The sequence below is a fragment of the Neovison vison genome, chromosome 2, assembly GCF_020171115.1.
Source record: "Neovison vison isolate M4711 chromosome 2, ASM_NN_V1, whole genome shotgun sequence".
Classification (NCBI taxonomy): Eukaryota; Metazoa; Chordata; class Mammalia; order Carnivora; family Mustelidae; genus Neogale; species Neogale vison.
Genome location: NC_058092.1, coordinates 27040849 through 27062082, shown reverse-complemented (window position 1 = coordinate 27062082; position 21234 = coordinate 27040849). Strand labels below are relative to the sequence as shown.

The following is a 21234-nucleotide window of genomic DNA, read 5'->3' as shown; positions in this document are numbered from 1 at the left end:
AAAATGCCTTGATGGAAATTTTCTAAATGGTATCTCTCTCCCATGAGTATACACCCACATTAATAGTATATAAATGATTATATTCAACCTTTCATCTTAGATTTTACTAATAGAATACTTTTTACAAAAGATTACAACTTCAGTAAAAGGTAACAGTAAACATAACAGAATCATCACAAGGAATACCTCCTTGTTGTATATACTTGTATATATACCTTGCATATACTCATGGAGTGTATAACTCCATACCTCATCTTCTGTACTTAACAGCTGTAGGCTCTTCTAACTTTCTGCATGTTTTTGCCTTTACAATTACTTTTTAATTAGTTTTTTTTAAAAGATTTTATTTATTTGACAGAGAGAGAGAAAGAACATGACCGGGGGAGGGGCAGAGGAAAAGGAAGAAGCAGGCTCCCCACTTAACAGGGACCCCATTATGAGGTTCTATCCCAGACCCTGGGATCACGACCTGAGCTGAAGGAAGATGCTGAACCAACTGACCCACCCAGGTGCCCTTAGATTTTTATATAGTACATTTACAGGGGTACTTATTGAGTACTTTTATTGAACCACGCACTAGCTACACCCTGTGTCACAATATGGTACAAGCACGTACTCAAGAAGCTTACAGTATAATGGGACAAAAAGACAAGTAACATATAAAATACCATCACAGAAGTGTCCTTAAAAATATAAAAGTAAAATAATTATGAAAAAGCGTAATGTACAATAGAAACAAAAATGAAGAAACAATTATTTCAGACAATATGTGACATGAAAGGCTACCCTACCTGACATTTTATCTATATCTAAAATAGGAGCTTTGGAAGGTTAAGGAGATAAGGATTGGGGAGCAGCATGGATCAAGGCAAGGAAAAATAAAAGCAAGTATTATTTCTCTTATGCCTAACATCCAACTACATTACATCTTACTGTAGATTATATCTGATTCCAAATAGTAAAAATTCAGAAATGATACAGACAATCCTGAAATAGTTACTTCTTTGAGTATCATTACATCAAGTAATCTGATCTAACAATATTAAAAAAATTATCCTCCAAACTACCTCTTTTATGGAGGATCTGAAATAGATTTTTAAAAACAGTGGTAGGTCTGGGGCGCCTGGGTGGCTCAGTGGGTTAAGCCGCTGCCTTCGGCTCAGGTCATGATCTCAGGGTCCTGGGATCGAGCCCCGCATCGGACTCTCTGCCCAGCGGGGAGCCTGCTTCCTTCTCTCTTTCTCTGCCTGCCTCTCTGCCTGCTTGTGATCTCTCTCTGTCAAATAAATAAATAAAATCTTTAAAAAAAAAAAAAAAACAGTGGTAGGTCCTTATTACTAAGGAGACCTGAAAATTAAATGATGATTACCCAAAATATACTCAAGAGTTTAGGTTAAATTCAAGATGGTAAAAGATCTGGTTAAGAGGTTAAGAAAAATAAAACTGTTACTTCAAATAGCTAATCAGTTTCTTTCAACCCAAGTGCTACTGCTATATTTCTACTGGTCTATAAAAATAGCACTGGCTATCAGGAAGGAAATTTTTTCTATCTCCACCCATTCAAATTAAATTGAAATCCTTCTTGGGATCCTTCAGGGGATTAACTTATAATTTAAACCTGTTTGAAAATATAGACTGTGGGGGGTGGGAAGCTGCAGGGCGGCAGGTGGAAGAGGGTTAGTAAAATTAACCAGCTATGTGACTCTGAGGAAATCTTTTAACTTCTTTGAATCCAATTTCCTTATATTTAAGGTATAATCCAAATGAACAATTTTATAGTCAGATAAACCAGACTATCCAAAACTGCTGTAATGACTGTGTAAATAAGAGGAAAACAGGCGCACCTGGGTGGCTCAGTCAGTTAAGCGTCCAATTATTGTTTTTTTTAAAGATTTTATTTGTCAGAGAGAGAGAGAGCACAAGCAGGGAAGAGCAGTAGGCAAAGGGAGAATCAGACTCTCCACTGAGCAAGGAGCCTGATGTGGGACTCGATGAGTAGAGTCTTACCCAACTAAGCCACCCAAGCATCCCTAGGTGTCCAATTCTTGATTTCAAGTCAGATTCTATCTCAAGGTCGTGAATTCAAGCCAACGTTGAGGGGGTTTAAAAAAAAGAAGAAGAAAAAAAGAGGAAAACAAGGGTAGGCAGGGTAAAGCGGTAAAAAGGAAATAAAAGAGTAGTTCAGGAAGCAAACAGAATGCAAGGAAAATGAAGACTGATCATGGGTGAGGGCCGAGCAGCAACAGCAAAGATATCCTATAAAATGAGAAGGGGAGAAAAGTCAGGAAGCATATGGGAAGAAAAGGCAGAGGTGACAGGCCGTTAAGGAGTACCTGCTGGAGAACAGTAAGAGGCAAATGGAAAAGAACAAGGGGTGAAAAAAGCGTAACAGGTAAGTGAATGAATGAGGAAGTAGAAGAGTTAAGTAGAATAAGTGAATGAATGAAGAGATAAAACAGTTAAAGAGTCAAGGAATGACAGGGTGAAAACATGGAAGATTTATGGATAAGACCAAACATAATAAAAGACAAATGCAATTTTAAAAGATAACTGAACTATGTAAGATCAAGATGGGTATGATATGACAAGTAGGTGAAAATGACCTATCTCCAGATAACACTAGGCAAACCAAAGGGATATAATAAATTTAGATGAAAAGAAATAATATGTATGGACAAGAATTTAAAGACACAGACAGAAAGAGGGCATACATTTTAAAACTTCTCTGAGTGTTCATTTTAAAATTCACTGATACATCTCTGAAAATATTTATTATTATGAAAGAAGAAATAAAACAAATTTTAGAAAGTGCCAATCACTAAAGTAGAATTAAATAAAGAAGCATAAGACAAAGTTATTACATGCAATTATCTCATGGCAAAACAAAAAAAACCCTATAAAAATTATAATTTTCAAGTTGATCTAATCTTAGAACCTGCTAATAAGTATACGAGAATATAGAAATGAAGTACACACATTTAAAAGTATATTTTATAATTCAAACAGTATAAATAAAGAAGTCTGTTTTAACTAAATCAAACATGAAACATAAAAGGAAGCCACATAACTAGCTGTGAGAAAGACTTGGAACCACATTCAAATTTCTATCAAGTCTATAAAATGCCTTTTTCCAACTAAACCAGAAGAGGGAGCATCTTGTTCCCTTTCCAGACAGAAAAAGGGAAGAATCCATATTAGGAACTATAAATACAAATACCTAAATTAACAAATTGTGTTTTGAGTAGCTTAAAAATAGAGGCCAAAATGTTTTAGAACAAGAGCATTATTCATTTTTCTCTGACTTATTTAAGTGGTTTCTAACGATCACCTTACCAAATCAGCCAAAATGAATTCGTATTCTTCAAATATATCAAGGATGACTGTTATCACGGACTAAGGTCATGTTCTTTTGATATTAAACACTAAAATGCAACCTCTGAGGTAGTTCAGAGAAGATAAAAAATATATACACTGAAGACCTTTTAAAGATAAGAAAAGATAACAAGATATACAACTTCAAATATCTGTGGATTTCTATTACCTGTAAGATAAAATGTTGTGGTATTACATGATGGCATGGTTTTTGTTTTATAAAGCATCTCAATTAACAAGGATGGGAAGGCTTATTTCAAAAACATATCTTAATATGTAAAAGGCACATTGTTTGCAATTAAAATAAGCTGAGCACCTAGTATTCAGAAAAACTGAGAAGGGTGCCTGGGTGGATCAGTCAGTTGAGCGTACAACTCTTGATTTGGGCTCAGGTCATGATCTCAGGGTTGGGAGAGCAAGCCCCTCAACATCAGGCTCCACTCTCAGTGGGAAATCTGCTTGAGATTCTGCCTCTCTTCCTCTCCCTTTTCCCCTCCCCCCCAGCTTGGTCTCTCTCAAATAAATCAATCTTAAAAACAAACAAAACAGAACTGAGAGCAGCAACATGCTGTGGGAATTCTCAATAAACATGGAAACGTAGAAAATTAATACACAGATAAGAACAAAGAACATTAAAAGGAAACAAACAAAGGAGATAATTTAGAATTCTGCTATACTTTGAGCAACTTGAACAAGTTTTCTTGGTGGGCGGAGGCGGTGGGCGGGCAGGTGGAACTGTATATCCAGTGAGGCACAGCGTGGAGCAGAAAAGCTGAGTAGACCCCTTCCTCTGATAAGCAGTTTGCCCCTTCTGGAGGATTTTTTTACAACCAGAACAGGAAACTCGGACAGCTGTGGCTGGAACTGAAGGAAGCATTTTATTCATGCCAGATGACGCCAGTGAAGGCTGAAAGCCAGTAGTCAACTGTGGAGCTTAAAACAAACAAACAAACAAAAAATTTAATGTTTTACTTTTTGCCATGAACTTTAAGTATATATATCCTTTCTTTCTCTTCTAGAACTAGTGTTGAAATCCAAAACTAATTATGTAATATACAATTAAAGCCATTCTAAATGGGCAGAGAACTGCCTAGTTTACTAATCAAGTAGATACTTCTTCTCATCATACTGGTCAGAATAAATAAACATGATGCACTTTACTCAGTTCTGTTTCTTACCAAGAGGACTGCCACTGACTGAAAAGACAGCACTAATTTTCAATTCCCCTTCTTGAGTTTTTTGCTGTTGGCCATGACTATACTCCTTCAAAAAAGAAAATAAATAAATAAATACTTAGAGAAAAGAAGAAATACACTGTATATAAAGAAATCCAGACATTCAACACATTTTCTTTGGCTACACAGCGGGGAGAAAATGTTCAAACTACATTACCATTAGTAAGAAATAATAGCAAGCAAACTATAATTGCAATAAGGGTATAATCAGTTTGCATATGCTGAGAAAGTAAGAGGTAAAAAGTGAAAGCCTACAGTCTGTAGCACTATCAGATATTTAAATTATTTTTGAAAATTCTTATTATTACAGTATTTTAAGTTGTTATTTATCTATTATAAAAGTAATACACACTATACAAAATTTAGACAAGCAGAAATAAGGAAAAAATTCTACTCAGATTTCCATTACACCAAGACAACCACTGTTATTCTTTTGGTATATTTCTTTCCAGTCTTTTCCCCTCCTGTAATTTAGAGGCTTTTATTTTTCTACATAGTAGATTCATTAATTAAACTGAATATATCATATTATATTCAGTAATTAAACTGAATATATCATTCTAATAAAATGATTTCTTGATCACTTGAGTCAACTGAACATTTGGCTATTATTACATCTGTGTTTTTTAAGTTGGATTCCAAGACCCTGTGGTCTGCAGATGTATTCTAGGGAGTCTGAGAATTCTGAGAGAATACTTTTTTAAAATGTTATTTATTTCAATGACTTTTTTGGTGAATGTAAACATTTCTCAGCATGAATAACCACATATAACTGAGTTGTACTACAAGTTTTCAGTGCTGTTATTGGTTTTTACAATTCTATTATTTCACTGTGAAATCTTTAAGTGGCAGGTTTAACTTTTATTTCCACTCATTGTTTATCACGTTGAAACTTGCAAAACCCCAACGGACCTCTTTTTCTTGGAATTCTCAGACAACACCAATATAACCTCCTCTTTTGTGGTTAAGAGGTATCTGGTGCATTACTCACATTTGAGAAATATTGATAGATAAATGATTTAACAGACATATCAGATTACACAGGGATGAGACTGGGATTAGGGGAGTGAGAAACCGACCTCAGGCACAAAATTAAGGTACCAAAAATCTCAGGAAACACGATAAATATTTTAATGCATTATTTTTTAAATGTACAATCCATGATGAATAAAACAAGAAAACTTATATAAATAAAGACAGGATCAGTATTCCTGATTTTTCCTTTGGCCTCGGTCTCCAATTTAATGGTCCTACATAACACTGAGAATATATAACCATAACCCAATGTCAGTCCACTTGTTTCCCAACATTTGGTATAGTCAGAAATACCATGATGAACATTTCTGTGAATACTCATACTCTCATACTTAGCATTACGTTCTAAAGAAAGGATTTTTGAAGTGAAATTACTAGGTAAAAAGGTTCACAGTCAATGTTCTTGATACACAATGATAGTTTTTTTAAATTTTTAATTAGATTTATGCTAGCAATTTGTGTAAAAAGCCATTTAAAAGTCTTTCTCCACTGTTGTCTCAATCTGCAATTCTTTTTGTAATATCTACTTATAAAAACAGCATTGTAATGTACCAATATTAACTTTGTGTAGCATGTTATCAACATTTTTTTGATATTTACTTTTTAAATTTTTTATGTACGGGTTTTCATTTCTATGCCAAAAATCTAATTTTTACTTTTGTAAAATACCTTTGATTTCTTATAAAGTTGTAGTCCTTTAAACGAGAGGTCAGCAAACTTTATCTGAAAAGGGCCAGATACTAAATATTTTCAGCCCTGGAAGCCATACTACCACAACTACTCAACTGTGCCCTGGTAGAGCAAAAGTACTCCCAATATGTAAATGAATGAATGTAGCAATGAATAAAACTTTATTTACAAGAACAGTGTGCAGAAAAACAAAAACAAAACAGAAACACAGAAAGCAGGCTGGATTCGGCGTGCTGCTGAGAATTTGCCAACTCCTAATTTAATCCACCTGGGATTTAATTACTTTGATGTTTAAAGGGCAATTTTTCCCCCTTCTCTGAGTAACTACTGAATTCCTTCCATTCACTGTTAACATACCAAATTGTTTAAAAATGTCTTGTGGCAATCTATTCTGTATCATTATCAGCCCAATTTTTTTTTTTTAAAGTAAACTCTACCCCAACATGGGGCTCAAACTCACGACCCTGAGATCAAGAGTTGCACACTCTACCAACTGAGCCAGCCAGGCGCCCCGTTATCAGCCTAATTTTAGGATATCACACTCTCCTAATAAACCTAATTGGGATAGGTCTAACCATTTAATAGTCCACCACTATCAACCTACTTTTTTTAGAACACACGTGTAATGTTTGTGTGCATACATGCCTATTTATTCTTCAAAACATCAGGACCTACTGATATTTTCAGTATTATACCAAAACTCTCTCTTAGTTTAGGAATCATTAATACCTTACATTTTTAAAAAGTCACTCTATTCTATTAAACTGTCTTTTACCTGACATAAGTACTTTTTAAAAGTTGCTTTACCAAAGGGAATACATTTTCATATTACCTGAGAAACAATGATTTACAGAAATATTGCTGTCTTTTATATAATTAAAATTCACTACTTCATTAAGCTTCCATGAATTCTATTAATTCCCTAATAGATCGTTACTAGTAAACAATGATAATTTTCCCCCCTCTTCCATTTCTTCTCATTTCTTTAACATGTACCAGGTCAAAAATCCAACAATTTAAATAATAATGCTGACAGCAGTAATTTGTGTTCTTTTAGTAATTATTAACAGGTTTTCATCATTTTACTCTTAAATAATGATTGTTAGTGATCTGAAGTAGATATTTCCTTACCATGAGCAAGAGCATCTATTATGAAAAATGAATAGTAAATTATGAGATGTCTTTCTGCATCTACATATCTACCCATATACTCTTATTTGACCAGTTGAAGTTATATATTAAAAGATTTCCTAATATTGACTCATCCTGACATTCCTACATTATATAGTATATTAAAGAAAATTTCAAGGAAGAAAAAAATTTTTTTAATCTCGGGAAACTCCCCCCAAACTAATACTCATTGGCGTACTTTAATGGTCTCCAGTCAGCAACTTTTCTCACTGTTTATGACAATTATTCCAAACTTCTGATTTTTCTTTAAGCCTCAAGTACATATTACTTCTGTAACATAGTAAAATAAGTATATATCTTAAGTACTCTACTTATACACCCCAGGATGCCTTCAAGGCAGAATCATGTTTATGTCAGTATCCCCCTAATAATGAATAACTTCAGAAACCTTTAATTATAAACAATGACTAATAACTTGAGAAGTGAAAATCTGATGACTCAAAGACTTTCAGAAGTAGAAAAGCAGATGTCAAAACAAAACAAAAAAAAATCCTTTATCAATAGCTCTACCTTCCCTTTACAATAAAGGAAGACCTGTAGCAGTACCCCAAGACAGTATTTTGGAAATGAAGGACCCAGCACCTTCAGCCAAGTTAATCTGACATACCTAAAGAAAGCCCCAACATTTAATTATTGCATTCCACTTCCTAAAACTATATGACTCATTATTATTGATAATTCATTTGCTTCCCCACCCTAATCCATTTAACAAGAGATTAAAATTAGCTTTCTACTATGAGCAAAAAGAACAAAAAATCCTAACTTAAATGTAGTATGCACTGAATTTCAAACTTTTAGAACCTAGAGAAAAGGGGAAAAGGAAAAATGAGGTCTCTGGCTCTTTAAAATTTCTATTTAAAACCTTCTCTAGGCATTTTTAAAAAATGAAACAACTTTTATTTATATAAAGATTGTCAGACTAATAATAGTAAGACCTTGATTATGACCCCATAGTGGCTCCTTCCTGGCCACATGGCCTTGAGTAACTAGCTTAACCTTTATGAACTTCAGTTCCCTCATTTATGAATGGAATTAATTATCACCTACTCTGGTCATCTTATGTAAGAAAGATGAAACAGCGTGGTACACATAAAAGCATCTATACCTGTAAAAATATTAAAGAAAATATAGTAACATGTGATGGGAATTTGAACAAAGAAATGAAACTGGAAGGCCAAATGATATTATGTCAGTAACAGAGGCAGGAGAATGACAACTGAATCCAGAACACCATAACTGAAGAAATAAACAAGAACAAATGGGTAGAAGTCTTTAAATATATAGGCACACACTTCAGCACTTTAGGTACTTTGGAAAGAAAAGAAAGTATGGAAATCAATGAAATTAACACCAAAATGAATTATGTAAAAAGGAGAATTAGGAAGTGAGCTGAAAACAAAACTACAAGTTAAGCAAAGAGAAAATCCAAAGGAGATTTGACAAAGGGGGAATGAGCTAAAGCTATGATCTTACTAAATCACAAGAAAAGTTTACTACTAGCAATTGATAGTCAAAAGTAAAGCGTGACCACAACCATTAAACCTATCAGTATTTTATGAGAGTTAGGTTAATGGTACTGTTTTAGAGACTATTAAAATAATACATTGGAACTCCCTTTTCCAGTCTATGGGAAGTGAGTAAGAGTGATAACGCATTAGGCAGTACTGAACAGCAAAAAATACAGACTTCCAATGATATGGTAGAGAAATACCTTAAAAGAACAGGACAATGAAGGGAGAGGAAAAGGAGTGGGAAAGGAGGAGGGGGAAGGAAAAGTAAGAAAAGAGGGAAAAGAAAAGAAAGACCACGTATCTATAGTTTAACAGAAGGTCCCCGGAGGGATCTCTAGAAGAATTAGAAAAGGTCTGATCCCACAGAATTGATGTGGTAACAACAGAAAGGATTTCTCAGAGAAAACCTAGGTTTACTAACATCCTGGGACTGCCTATTATAGTGTCAGGGTAAAGAATGCCTCTGGACCTTATGCCCAGGACCTACACACATTCCTGCTTGGTTCTGAAGAGTCCAATCAATCAGGTGCTGAGCCTTTGAGGAAGTTCTTTCCTGTAATCATGATGAAATCTCACATTTGTCATTTTATAACACATTAGTACTCTCTGAATTGAATATAAAAATGTAGGTGTTTCTAACAATTCCATCCTATTGGTATTCCCAGACCACTGAATGTTTTTTTAAAAAAAAGTAATAAAAATAATCCTTCCTGATGCACTCTTCCCTGAAGGTTATTTATTTGGTCTTTACAATAACTGCCTTTCCATCCTAAGGAAAATACCACTGGGTCACAGAGAGAAAGTGATGCCTTTGGATCCCTGCCAGTATTATGATTTCTTATGAATTTCCCATGTTCACATTGGGGCAAGTAAGAGACAGAAAATCTTCCCTATATACAGATATGTTTGTACTCTTCTGAACCATACAGTGCCACATGAACTTTTCCTAGGTTACCAGTACATTTCTTTAACCCTAATTCAGATAACCAAGATCTCCATTCTGCCTTCCTGTATGTAACTATTTTCATATTCCTACTCCGCCATCTTCTGTGTTGCCACGACACTCATAACCATCCAGCTCCTACATCTTTATCATCACTATCCTATACAGCTACCTTCCACTGAACACCAAGAAATTCCTGCTTAACTGGGTATCAATCTGATTCATACAAAATACCTATTCTTCCAACTCCTTACTATAAAAGAGTGGTTCTCAACAGCAGACAATTTTGACCCCTACTCCCATGGGACAAATGGCAATGTCTGGAGACACTGGGGTGGGGGCGGGGAGGTGTTATTAATATCAAGTAGGTAGAAGCCAAGGATGCTGCTAAAAATACTACAATGCCCAACGCAGCCCCTCACAACAAAGAATTATCTGGCCCCAAATGTCAATAGTGCCAAGGTTGGGAAACTGTGCTTACAGACATCTGAATGAAAATACCTCTTCTACAGAAGTCTCACATTCTCAGCCCTCCAAAGAGATATATGGAAAGATAACCTTTCTCCAGATCAAATGTGATTTCAGAGAAATAACCAACTCATGCCAGCTTTACTTCTCAGCCTCTGAATTAATGCCATCTGTGTAAAACATAGACACTCTCAAATAATTGCTGACTTTGTGTACTCATCCCTCAGTCCCCTTCATATACTCCAAAATGATTACGGCAACTAACATATTTTTTTTCTTCTATTCTAGCTACTGTAGCATCATTAACTACATGGATATCTTCACTGATTTCAGGACTTCAGTTATAGGATCTCTGAAACTTTTACCTCCAGAGCAATCTTGAAATAGAAGAACTTGATCCTCCTGATTAATTACAAGTCTGAAATTTGGAATCCCATTTCACCCACCAAAGCCTCCTTTACCTTCTATCCACTGATCAAATTAACTGGTTCTTCAAACAACTCTTTCAAAGATAACCTATCCATTAATTCCTCCCCCACAACCCTTTAATCCATATAGAGCTTGTATTTCATTAGCAAAAACTGCAAAAGGCTTATTACTACTTTGTATAACCTTAATCACAACATAAACTCATAAACAACCATAAACCTTCAACCATGCCTGCTTATCACCCTCAAATCCTTGAAGATTCACTTTCTCTAGTCCTGCACTGAAAGTAAAAATCACACAACAGTGGTATTAAAGAACAAAGTGGATTAAAAGCCTAAATTACTACTCAGGAAAAGTTTCATATAATTCTTGATTCCTTAGCATTATTCTCACAAGATAATTCAAATTACCTCAACTTTCATTAAAAGTCTCCTCTCATACTGTCAACAAACTACTTCACTTCTTAATCAGGAACTTCCTCTCTCAAATGAGTAATTCATGTGTGGAACAAAAAAAAAGGAGAAAGTAAAGGTGAAATGTTTACTTGAGCATTGTCAGGTTCATCTTTTATTTTGTCTAGTAGTCCCTGCTGTGGTGCCATTGCTTTGTCATACTCATCATCCAAAGGTTCTTCTTTAATTCTAATATTTGATGCAAAGGAATTTCCCAGTTCCGAACCAATGGATTCTTTATTGGCAAATGGATAGCTGGAATCCTAAAACACAATATAAAGGATTAATAAATATTCAGATTTAAAAATTATTCCTCTTCAGGTTCAACACCCAAAGATAAGCTCATTGGAAATGAAGAACTCTATGGATAGTCCTCAGAGTCCCTATGCCTAAAAGAAAATGTGATCTATCTAAATATAAAATACAATAAAGAAACTAGGATCTGAAGCTTCTTAAAACACCTTCAAAGATGTCCTTACCAAATAATAAAGCAAATTTTTTTAAAAACCCATGCTCTACCTAACACATATAGTTACAGTTTAGAAAATGACATAAAGAAAACTTTGACACTTGCCACAGTTACAGCAATCTACATACACACTGAAAACTTACCCTAAAGTTTGTTTCTGGGGTTTGTGGTAAATGGGTATGTAATGTTTCTTCAACTTGATTAGCTATTGAAGGAAAAAAAAAACAAAACAAACACATGTATATGAATAACAAATCTTATAAAGAGTGACCTAAAAAGCTGTCATTTGATAATCACCTCTCTTTTCCAATAAAGATGCTTATTAGAATGAAATGGGTCCCCCAAAATACTCAAAAGATAGCTTCACTCAAAAGCCTGGCCCCACCTTACTTTTAGCCTCATTTTACACTTTCCTTGCTCAAACCTAAATAAAGTGTTACTTTAATCACTATGCCCTGAAAACTACTTGTGTTTGTTCTTGTCCATTTCTGCTAATATCATTTCAAGGCCCCGCTATCTATCTTATCCCTATACGGTCTTCCAGATTCTTCTTAGTTCAAAATCCACCTGTCCTCTATAAATCTTCACTGACCACTTAGTTAAAAAATCAGCTTTTTTCTAAGAACACCTAAAGCACTGTTTCAATTCTTCGAAAGAAATCTTGTAAAAAGAAAAAATCTTCTGCCATTATCTTTAATTATAAATTAAATCTTGTGCTATTCAACTGGTCACTGATGCTTCTACTACTAGACATTATGTTCCTTGAGGATAAATACCCTCATAATTTATCCCCTGTAGGAATATCAAATATATATATTGAGTAATATATAGTCAAAAATATACTATACCCTTTATAGCCTGGTATATAATAGATACGTAAATTAATTGTTCTTTTTTAATGATACTAATTTGTTCTTTCTACCATATGTTCCCAGCATTGTCAGAAAAAATGTAAGGATTTTTATATTATACCTTGCTTTCCTTCACATCTATTAAACATTTGTTAATATTACTATTTTCCCTATACCAGGTTAGGCCCCAAGAATACAAAGATGAGTAAGACACAATCTGGTTCTCAATAAACTCCTACGCTAGTAAGTAAGGCAAAACAAATACAGAAGTATAGTACTGTAAGGACTACAAATAATGAAGTATAAACAAAATGCTCTGGAAATACAGATAAATAATTCATTCTTCATGTAGAGAGGTTAGAGATGACTACAGAGTAGAAGAGGTTTTTGACTTAGGTACTATTGGATAGAAGTACTCTTACAAGCATATATACAAAGAAAGAAAAGGACATACAGACAAATGGAATAGCAGGGCAAAAAGAAGGCAGAGAAATAGGAAAATATGCGACATATTCAAGAATGGAACTGGAGCTACAGTATAGGGTACACTGGGCAAAGAGGCTCAAGAGAGGGCCTCGAGAAACTTCTAAAACATACAATAGAAATATTATCAAATAGAAAAACCCTCCCTAAGTTGGACTAATTTGTGGGACAGCAGTTTGAATTAGTGCTTACAGCACAAAGAAGTTAAATCCAACTTCAGGTTCCAATGTTCAACCAAAGAAAATGAACAGGTGACTTGAGTATCTTGCCTTCTCATCAAAATATTGCAACCAGGGAAGGGAGAAATGAGGTTTAGAGCTATTTTTCAATCATTTTTACCATTACCAAAAGTTACTGGGAGAAATTCAGTCACTCTGCAAAGAACAAGGATAAAAGAAAAATGACAAGCTTACAATGAATTTAACTGTTCATATTTCGCTTAGCATCACAAGTAATAAAAGTTATATTATTATCAGTACGTTGTTATTTATTGTGTTTTATGGCTCTATTCCAACAATTATTACCTGCTTTATCAAAAAAACTGCTTTTCAACCTTGAATCCAACTCTTTATGGGGTTTATCCAACCGTTTTTCACGTTCATGATAAGTTAGGTCTCTATTTTTCTCCTTTCCAGAAAATGTCTCTTTGCTGTTTTCTCTTACTAGACTAAAATCTTTCCGTATTGACTTAAAGACAGAAACCTGATCAAACTGTTTAGGAAAGTCTTTTTTTAATTTATTTTGAATTTGTATTTCATTTTCATTGTCTGATTCATGCTGTGTGACTCTTCTCTCTACTTCCAAGCTATCATCAGTATGAATTGAAGAAACAAGATTGTCCTTTGAACTAAAATCCTGTTCATCCTCATTGTCACTACCAACGACTGGAATTCCTGCAAGATCCCCAGAGTTCAAAAAATAATCATCTTCATCCAGCAATGAATTTTCAGATCCTGTTTGATTCGGCATTCCATAAGACATGCTGTCAAGGGTAGGAGTTAAGTTGTGGTCTATATCTTCAGACATTTCTGTATCCATGATACCACCACCTTAAAAAGTAAAATACTGTTTAGACAAACGATAGTGCTAAAGATGACCACATTTATAAGGTCTGTCTGGTACTTAACCAAATACATAATTTTTCTTTTCAAACAAAATATAAGAAAAATAACAGCACAGTATTCATTTAGTACTTTGATACATGTGTGACAGATACGACTACCCTAATGTGACAGAAAAGGAAACAGAGACCGAAAACTTGATAAGCTATATTGGGTTAGAAAGGAGGCAATGTAATACCCCCCCCAAAAAAAAAAGAGAGAGGGAGAGAGAGAGAAAGCGAGAGAACCAACTTCAAAATCAGACATATCTGTGTTGGAACCCTAGTGTGATCACTACAAATCTTTTATGTGATCCTGAGAAGTAAACTCTCACGTTTATCTATCAAACAGTATAATACTCACCTTAGAGATTAATTTGTGGTGAGGATTAATGATAGTATTATAAAAGGCCTTTAAACACAGTAACTGATACACAGAAGGAACAGAAAAGTGATAGTTTTAATTATTATAGTGATTATTCTGGGGAAGTGAGATTAGAACCCAGGTCTCTGGTCTTAAAGTCTCACTGTCTCTGGTTTAACTCTAATAAAGACAGCAGGTAATGTTTACAACAGTAAATATTTAAACATAGAGAATAAAAGTTATCCAAGCCAGAATTTAAAAACTATTTACTGTTTGAAACTACATGTTCACATCTCTCCCATTCCAAATAAAACTAAAAAATCTCCCAGCCCTTATTCAGCTCTCCTTCACAGTCAATTCTCTAGAATAAAAAGGTCTACGCTGGTTTGTTTTTACTTCACCTCCCAGTCATTAATCCTTTGAACTTAATGCAACTTCAGTCCCAACTTCACACTGGAACTGCTCTCATTAAGATCTTCAGTGATTTCCTAATGGTCAAAACCAACTGATTTTTTTCAATCGTCAAGTGGCATATGCCTCCTGGAATAAAGGCCTTTAGTTTCTATGACACTACACTTCGTCCTATCTTTCTAACTGGTCTATTAATTTATTTGATACTACGTCTTCCTCTGTTGTTGCCCTCAATATGCCAGCTGTCTTCTCATTTTATACACTCGGAACAGATTAATTTACCCCTGTAGCTTTCACCTTTGCTGTGAACTTCCTAAGCACTTTAGCTTACACCTTTCTTCCAAGATTCAGATCTCTATATTCACCTAGCTCCTCTAAACCCCAGGAATCTCCAACTTAGTACTTCTAAAACCAAGCTCATCATGTTCCCATTCCAAGCATACTCTTCCTGTATTTCTGTCACTTAATTAACAGCATCACCATGACAGCAGTTTGCTTATGAAAAGAGAATCAGTCCAATTCTCCTTCCCTCCGGACAAATTCTATCAACTGTACTACTTAATATCTCTCCAGTCTTCTCCACATGTCACTACTCCAATGCTCAACATCTCTTACTGTGGCCATCTATAAGAACATATAGGAAGCAACCATATTCTTACTTTCAACAACACTTTATCCTTAGGACCAGACCACATAGCACATGCTCAATAATGGTTCATGATGAAAGAACATGCATTTCATATGGCCAGCAGCTTAATCCAAATTTTATTAGTATATGAGAAGTCAATAGTAAAAAGTAATATTGCAAGCAACTTTCAAAATCACTACATTCAAATTCAGGATATGGTATTGGAAGAAAAGGGTACCACTTGGAAAAAGTGGATCCTTAACTGCTCTCAAAATAATTTCCAGAGGTATTTAATGTTTAAACATAAAAAATCAGGGCGCCTGGGTGACTAAGAAGGTTAAGCTCTGCCTTCAGCTCAGGTTATGATCGAAGGGTCCTGGGATCAAGTTCCGCACTGGGTTTCCCTGCTCATCAGGATGTCTGCTTCTCCCTCTCCCTCTCCCTTCCCAACCCCCACTAGTGCACTCTCACAAGTGCGCTCACGCTCTCTCTCTCTTGCTCTCTAATAAATAAAATCTTGAAAAAACATTAAAAATAAAATACTGACATTAAAAAATGGAAAAATTATTTTAAGTCTTAAACTAAGGAAAAGTCTTTCTAAAAATGACACAAAATCTAGAATAAAAGACTAATTTATTGGGGCGCCTGGGTGGTTCAATGAGTTAAACCTCTGCCTTCGGCTCAGGTCATGATCTCAGGGTCCTAGGATCAAGCCCTGCATTGGGCTCTCTGCTCAGCGGGGAGCCTGCTTCCCGCCCCCCACCTTTGCCTGCCTCTCTGCCTATTTGTGATCTCTCTCTCTGTCAAATAAATAAAAAATCTTTAAAAAAAAACTAATTTATTGAATAAAACAATTAACAGATCAAATGTAACTAAAAAATTCCTAGCAGTGCCTGGGTAGCTCAGTCAGTTGAGCATCCAACTCTTGATTTTGACTCATAATCTCAGGGTCATGGGATCAAGTTCCAAGTCAAGCTCCACACTCTGCTTCTCACTCTCCTTCTCCCTCTGCCCCTCCTTCCACTCATGCACTCTCTCATTCTCTCCCTAAATAAAACCAAAAAAATAATTCCCAAGGAAAAGAAAACCCAAAGCAAACCAAAAGATTAAAGATAAAGTGGTTGAAAAGATTTTATCGTATATTCTATGAGAAAGGGTCATTTCCCTAATGAATAAAACATTAAGATTCTAATACCTCAGTAAAAATAGAAACAACCAAATACACATATAAAAGGATTTGAGTGAACATTTCACAGAAAAGGAACATGAAAGATAAGCTTTACTCAAAATGCAAAGTAATAATTCAATGAGATACCATGTTCACATAGCAGGTTTGTAATGACGAAAGGTTTTGGTAACAGCCTAGCGCTATGATATAGGCCAAAGCTGCCAGACTTTGGCCCAAAGCCAAAAGATACATACAAAGAAGAGTTTGTGACACAGACCATATGTGAGCTGAAAAGCCTAAAATATTTACTATCTGGCCCTTGAAAGAAAAAAAAAAGTTTGCCAATTGCTACCATCCAATACTTCTGGTAGGAATATAAACTAGTACGATCCTAATAAAAGAACCAGAAGATAAATATATGATACTTTAAATATACTAATACCTTTGAGCCAGCATTTCAACTTCCTACAGATGTAATCTTTATTCATTTTTTAATTCCAGTAGAGTCAACATACAGTGTTTATTAGTCCTACAGATATAATATTGCAAGAGAACTATGAAAAAAACATTCATAGCAGTAAAGACTGGAAATATCTATTCATCAATGAGGGTAAATTAATTACAAGACATACCTACAATGTTATATTATGTGGTCATAAAACAGAATGAGGTAGTTTTATAGGAGTTTCCCAGGTTAATTAAGTAGAAATATCTAAGTGATATCACTGATTTACTTTTAAAAATTTATGTGTACGTATAATTATTTATATATAAAAATATCTTCCATTGATTTTCTATGAATACCATAATTGGTAGCTAGAAGACTGAAACACCAACTTTTCAAAGCGCACCTTTTGTATCTTGAGTTTTGAAGCACATATATCTATGACATATAGAAAAAAATTTTTTTACCCTTATTTGAAAATGCACTTGAGATTTAAAGCTTCTTCAGAGACAACAATTTTTAACAAAACATCTAATTTGAATTTGAAATTTTGCTAGTTATCACATAAGAGATCTGTAGGCTGAACAAATCTTAATGAGGTTAAAACATAAGTACTAGTTATATTAAGACATGTAATTAACTGGACAAGAACTCTCCTCATCCTTAAAGCCCAAATAATCAAACAAAAGAAATGGCTTCTGTTTTTCACAGCCTAAAGCTACAAGACACTACATTCATTTGAGAATCACAGAAGCAAATGTAACACTTGAAAGCATAAACTTCTCATGGAAGACTTCTAGCTGTTAGACACTGTGAACATGCTTGGCACATGTGAGGAAAAGCAAGGACCATATGGCTGGAACTGAATGAGTGAAAGGAAGAGTGCTAAAAAATGAGAAGAGAGAAAAAGCCAGAGAATAGGTTTATTATGAATTCGCAGACCATAAAAAAAAAAAAGCAATATATTCAAGTGAGAAACGAAGTCATTAAAAGATCCTGAAGAGGGATTAACATGATTTATATTTTACAGGGATCACCCTAGCTTCAGTATGACTTCTTCAAGCCTGTTATATGTTACAGTGAATGAAGAATGGAAGCAGGAAGAATAGTTATGAGACAACTGCAGTAATCCAAGGAAAAATTGGTGGCTAAGACCAGGGTAGTAATGGTGAATGTGGGGAAACAGTCAGATCTGGGTATGTTTTAAAGGTCTGTGGCATTTCCCGATGTGTACGAGGCCAGATATGAAAGAAGCAAAGGTTAACACAAGGTATCATTTCTTGACATGGGAACACTAAGGGAGAAACAGACAGGAAAAGGGTAACTTGATCTTAGGCTTGTTGATTTTGAGAATTTCCAACTGGACATACATTAAAAAGAGGAGTTAAAGAGGCTCTTGCCAAGCAATGACATGAATATTTGGAAATCAATGAAAAGATGGTACTTAAAACTAATGGGACTAGATAACACCTAGCAAATTTATTTACTATGGATGGAAAAGAGCTAAAACATCCTCTTCAACATTAGAAATCTGGTAGAAAGGAGGGAATCAGGAAAAGGAACTAAGATGCAACAGCCAATGAGGCAAGAAGAAAATTAGGTGACTGATGTCAAAGAAGCTAAGTGAAGAAAGTAGTTCAACAAGAAAGGCCTGAGCAACCGTAACAAAAGCTACTGAGATAAAACATAAAATGAAGATCAGGAATGATTATTAATATTGGTAATGCGGAAATGAACTTCTAACTTGACAAGAGCTTTATCAGTGGAAAAATGAGTGTGCAAACTGGAGAGGGTTGACCCCAACCGAGACAACAGAGACAGAGAAGACAGAAGTGGGGAACCTTAAGTTCAGAAAACTCTCCAAAAGAGTTTTGCTCTAAAATAAAGAAAATAACCAGAAACTGTTATAATGTGCAGTAAAGATTCTTTCTGACTTTATATTTTTGTTCTGTTTTCCTTGTTATTTTTTTACTTTCTGGTGAATTGTTGTTATTTTTAAAAGATGGAGAATATTACAGCTTGTAGTATACTCATGGGAACGACCCAATAAGAGATACTAACTAATGAGTTCAGAAGGAAAATTTGTGTGTAACAGGGAATGTGATCCGTACATAAACTTCCTTCATAAAGGATGATAGGAGTATACGTTAACGTTAAATTCAAGTAAGCTGTAAGACTTTGTGAAAGGAGAATTAAAGTTATTTTAAGCAATTTAAGTACAATATTTTCATTTGATACTGCAAGTAAACTTCATGATGCCAGGTTAGCTTTTTACTCCTGGTCTTCCTGCTTAGTCATTGCTTTAAGAGGCATACTGATATTTCTACACTATACCTAAGAATCAACATACCTTAAAATGATGGTACAAAACCAACCAAGAAATGCAATAAACATGAAAGTGAACAGTGCAAAAGGGCTGTTGCTTTCATTGCCAATATATTACTTGATGCCTTCATACATTTTTGCTCTTAATCAAAGCATAATTTTCAGAGATAAAGTAAGGTTAATTCTAATTTTAACTTTAGAAATCATGGTTCTCGGGTGCCTGAGTGGCTCAGTTAGTTGGGCGACTGCCTTCGGCTCAGGTCCTCATCCTAGAGTCCCAGGATCAAGTCCCGCCATCAGGCTCCCTACTCAGTGGGGAGTCTGCTTCTCCCTCTGACACTCTCCCCTCTATTGCTCTCTCTCTCTCTCTCAAATAAACAAATTCTTTTTAAAAAAAAAATCATGGAGGGGGCGCCTGGGTGGCTCAGTGGGTTAAGCCGCTGCCTTCGGCTCAGGTCATGATCTCAGGGTCCTGGGATCGAGTCCCGCATCGGGCTCTCTGCTCAGCAGGGAGCCTGCTTCCTCCTCTCTCTCTGCCTGCCTCTCTGCCTGCTTGTGATTTCTCTCTGTCAAATAAATAAATAAAATCTTAAAAAAAAAAAAAAATCATGGTTCTCTCTCTTCAACATGGTATCATTTCAACAAGGTATCATTTCTTGAGATGGGAACACTAAGGTTGCTTTTCTCTCTTAGATTAAAAAAAAGAAAAAAAAAGAAAAACTCTGAAGCATGTAAAACAAGTAAGAATAAGCATAAAACAAGGTAATCTTGGTTCATTTTGAGATATTTCTAAGAGATGATTGTGACTCATTAAAATAAAATTTCCTCAATAATAAAAGCCTCATTGGGCACCTGGGTGGCTCAGTGGGTTAAGCCTCTGCCTTCGGCTCAGGTCATGATCTCGGGGTCCTGGGATCGAGTCCCGCATCGGGCTCTCTGCTCAGCAGAGAGCCTGTTTCCTCCTCTCTCTCTCTCTGCTTGCCTCTCTGCCTACTTGTCATCTCTCTCTGTCAAATAAATAAATAAAATCTTTAAAAAATAATAATAATAAAAGCCTCATTGAACTATAAAATCAAGAATGTAGTTTAATAGTTAAAATCCAATAAAGCCAGGAATCATTAAAAAAATGAAACATTTATTTTTATTTGGGATATATTAAGGCACACTGTCCAATCATTTGATGATCAACCAAGACTTGCAAAAGATGCGTGCTAATCTGAGTTCTTTCTTACAAGTCCCATTCATAATGCAAAGTTCATGACTGCTCTTTTGGTTTCTTTTAAAGCAGGATGACAAAATAAAGACACTTGCACCTCCATGTTTTTACTGACTTACCTACTAAGTTTTTCCAAAGCATTCAAATTATTCACAGAAAACAACTCACTTTTCGGATTAAACTTCATTAGTGTAAAAACAATAAAAATCATACAATTACTATGACAAGTATTACTAAAAGAAATAGGTTTGAAGACAACTGACTCTTGGTAAACATGAAATTCATCAACAGCTGAATTTATGTGGCTTTGTCTGACATTCTAACTTCCGCCCTTATTGACAGACCCTGATTCTCATTAGGGTACACTTAACAGTAATACAAAGAATGGTAATTCATATATATAATACTAAACTGAAAACCAACCTTGGTATTAATAGGCCGGTAACAAA

The 21234-nt window shown here is 35.0% G+C and overlaps 1 protein-coding gene across 3 annotated transcripts in view; it reads right to left on the bottom strand.

Annotated features, from left to right (window-relative positions):
* Positions 1–21234, bottom strand: part of ZMYM4 (zinc finger MYM-type containing 4) — a 148374-nt gene that overhangs the window by 43305 nt on the left and 83835 nt on the right. For 2 of the 3 annotated variants that reach the window (XM_044237782.1, XM_044237781.1), the window contains 5 exons: positions 13654–14178; positions 11939–12000; positions 11419–11589; positions 4551–4635; positions 4050–4305 (listed from right to left, as the gene is read on the bottom strand). In XM_044237782.1, coding sequence (XP_044093717.1) covers positions 4050–4305; positions 4551–4635; positions 11419–11589; positions 11939–12000; positions 13654–14167 — 1088 coding nt within the window. In that variant the 5' untranslated portion in view covers positions 14168–14178. Of the gene's footprint in view, positions 1–4049; positions 4306–4550; positions 4636–11418; positions 11590–11938; positions 12001–13321; positions 13498–13653; positions 14179–21234 lie in introns of those variants that run through there. The other variant, XM_044237783.1, reaches the window with a different exon arrangement.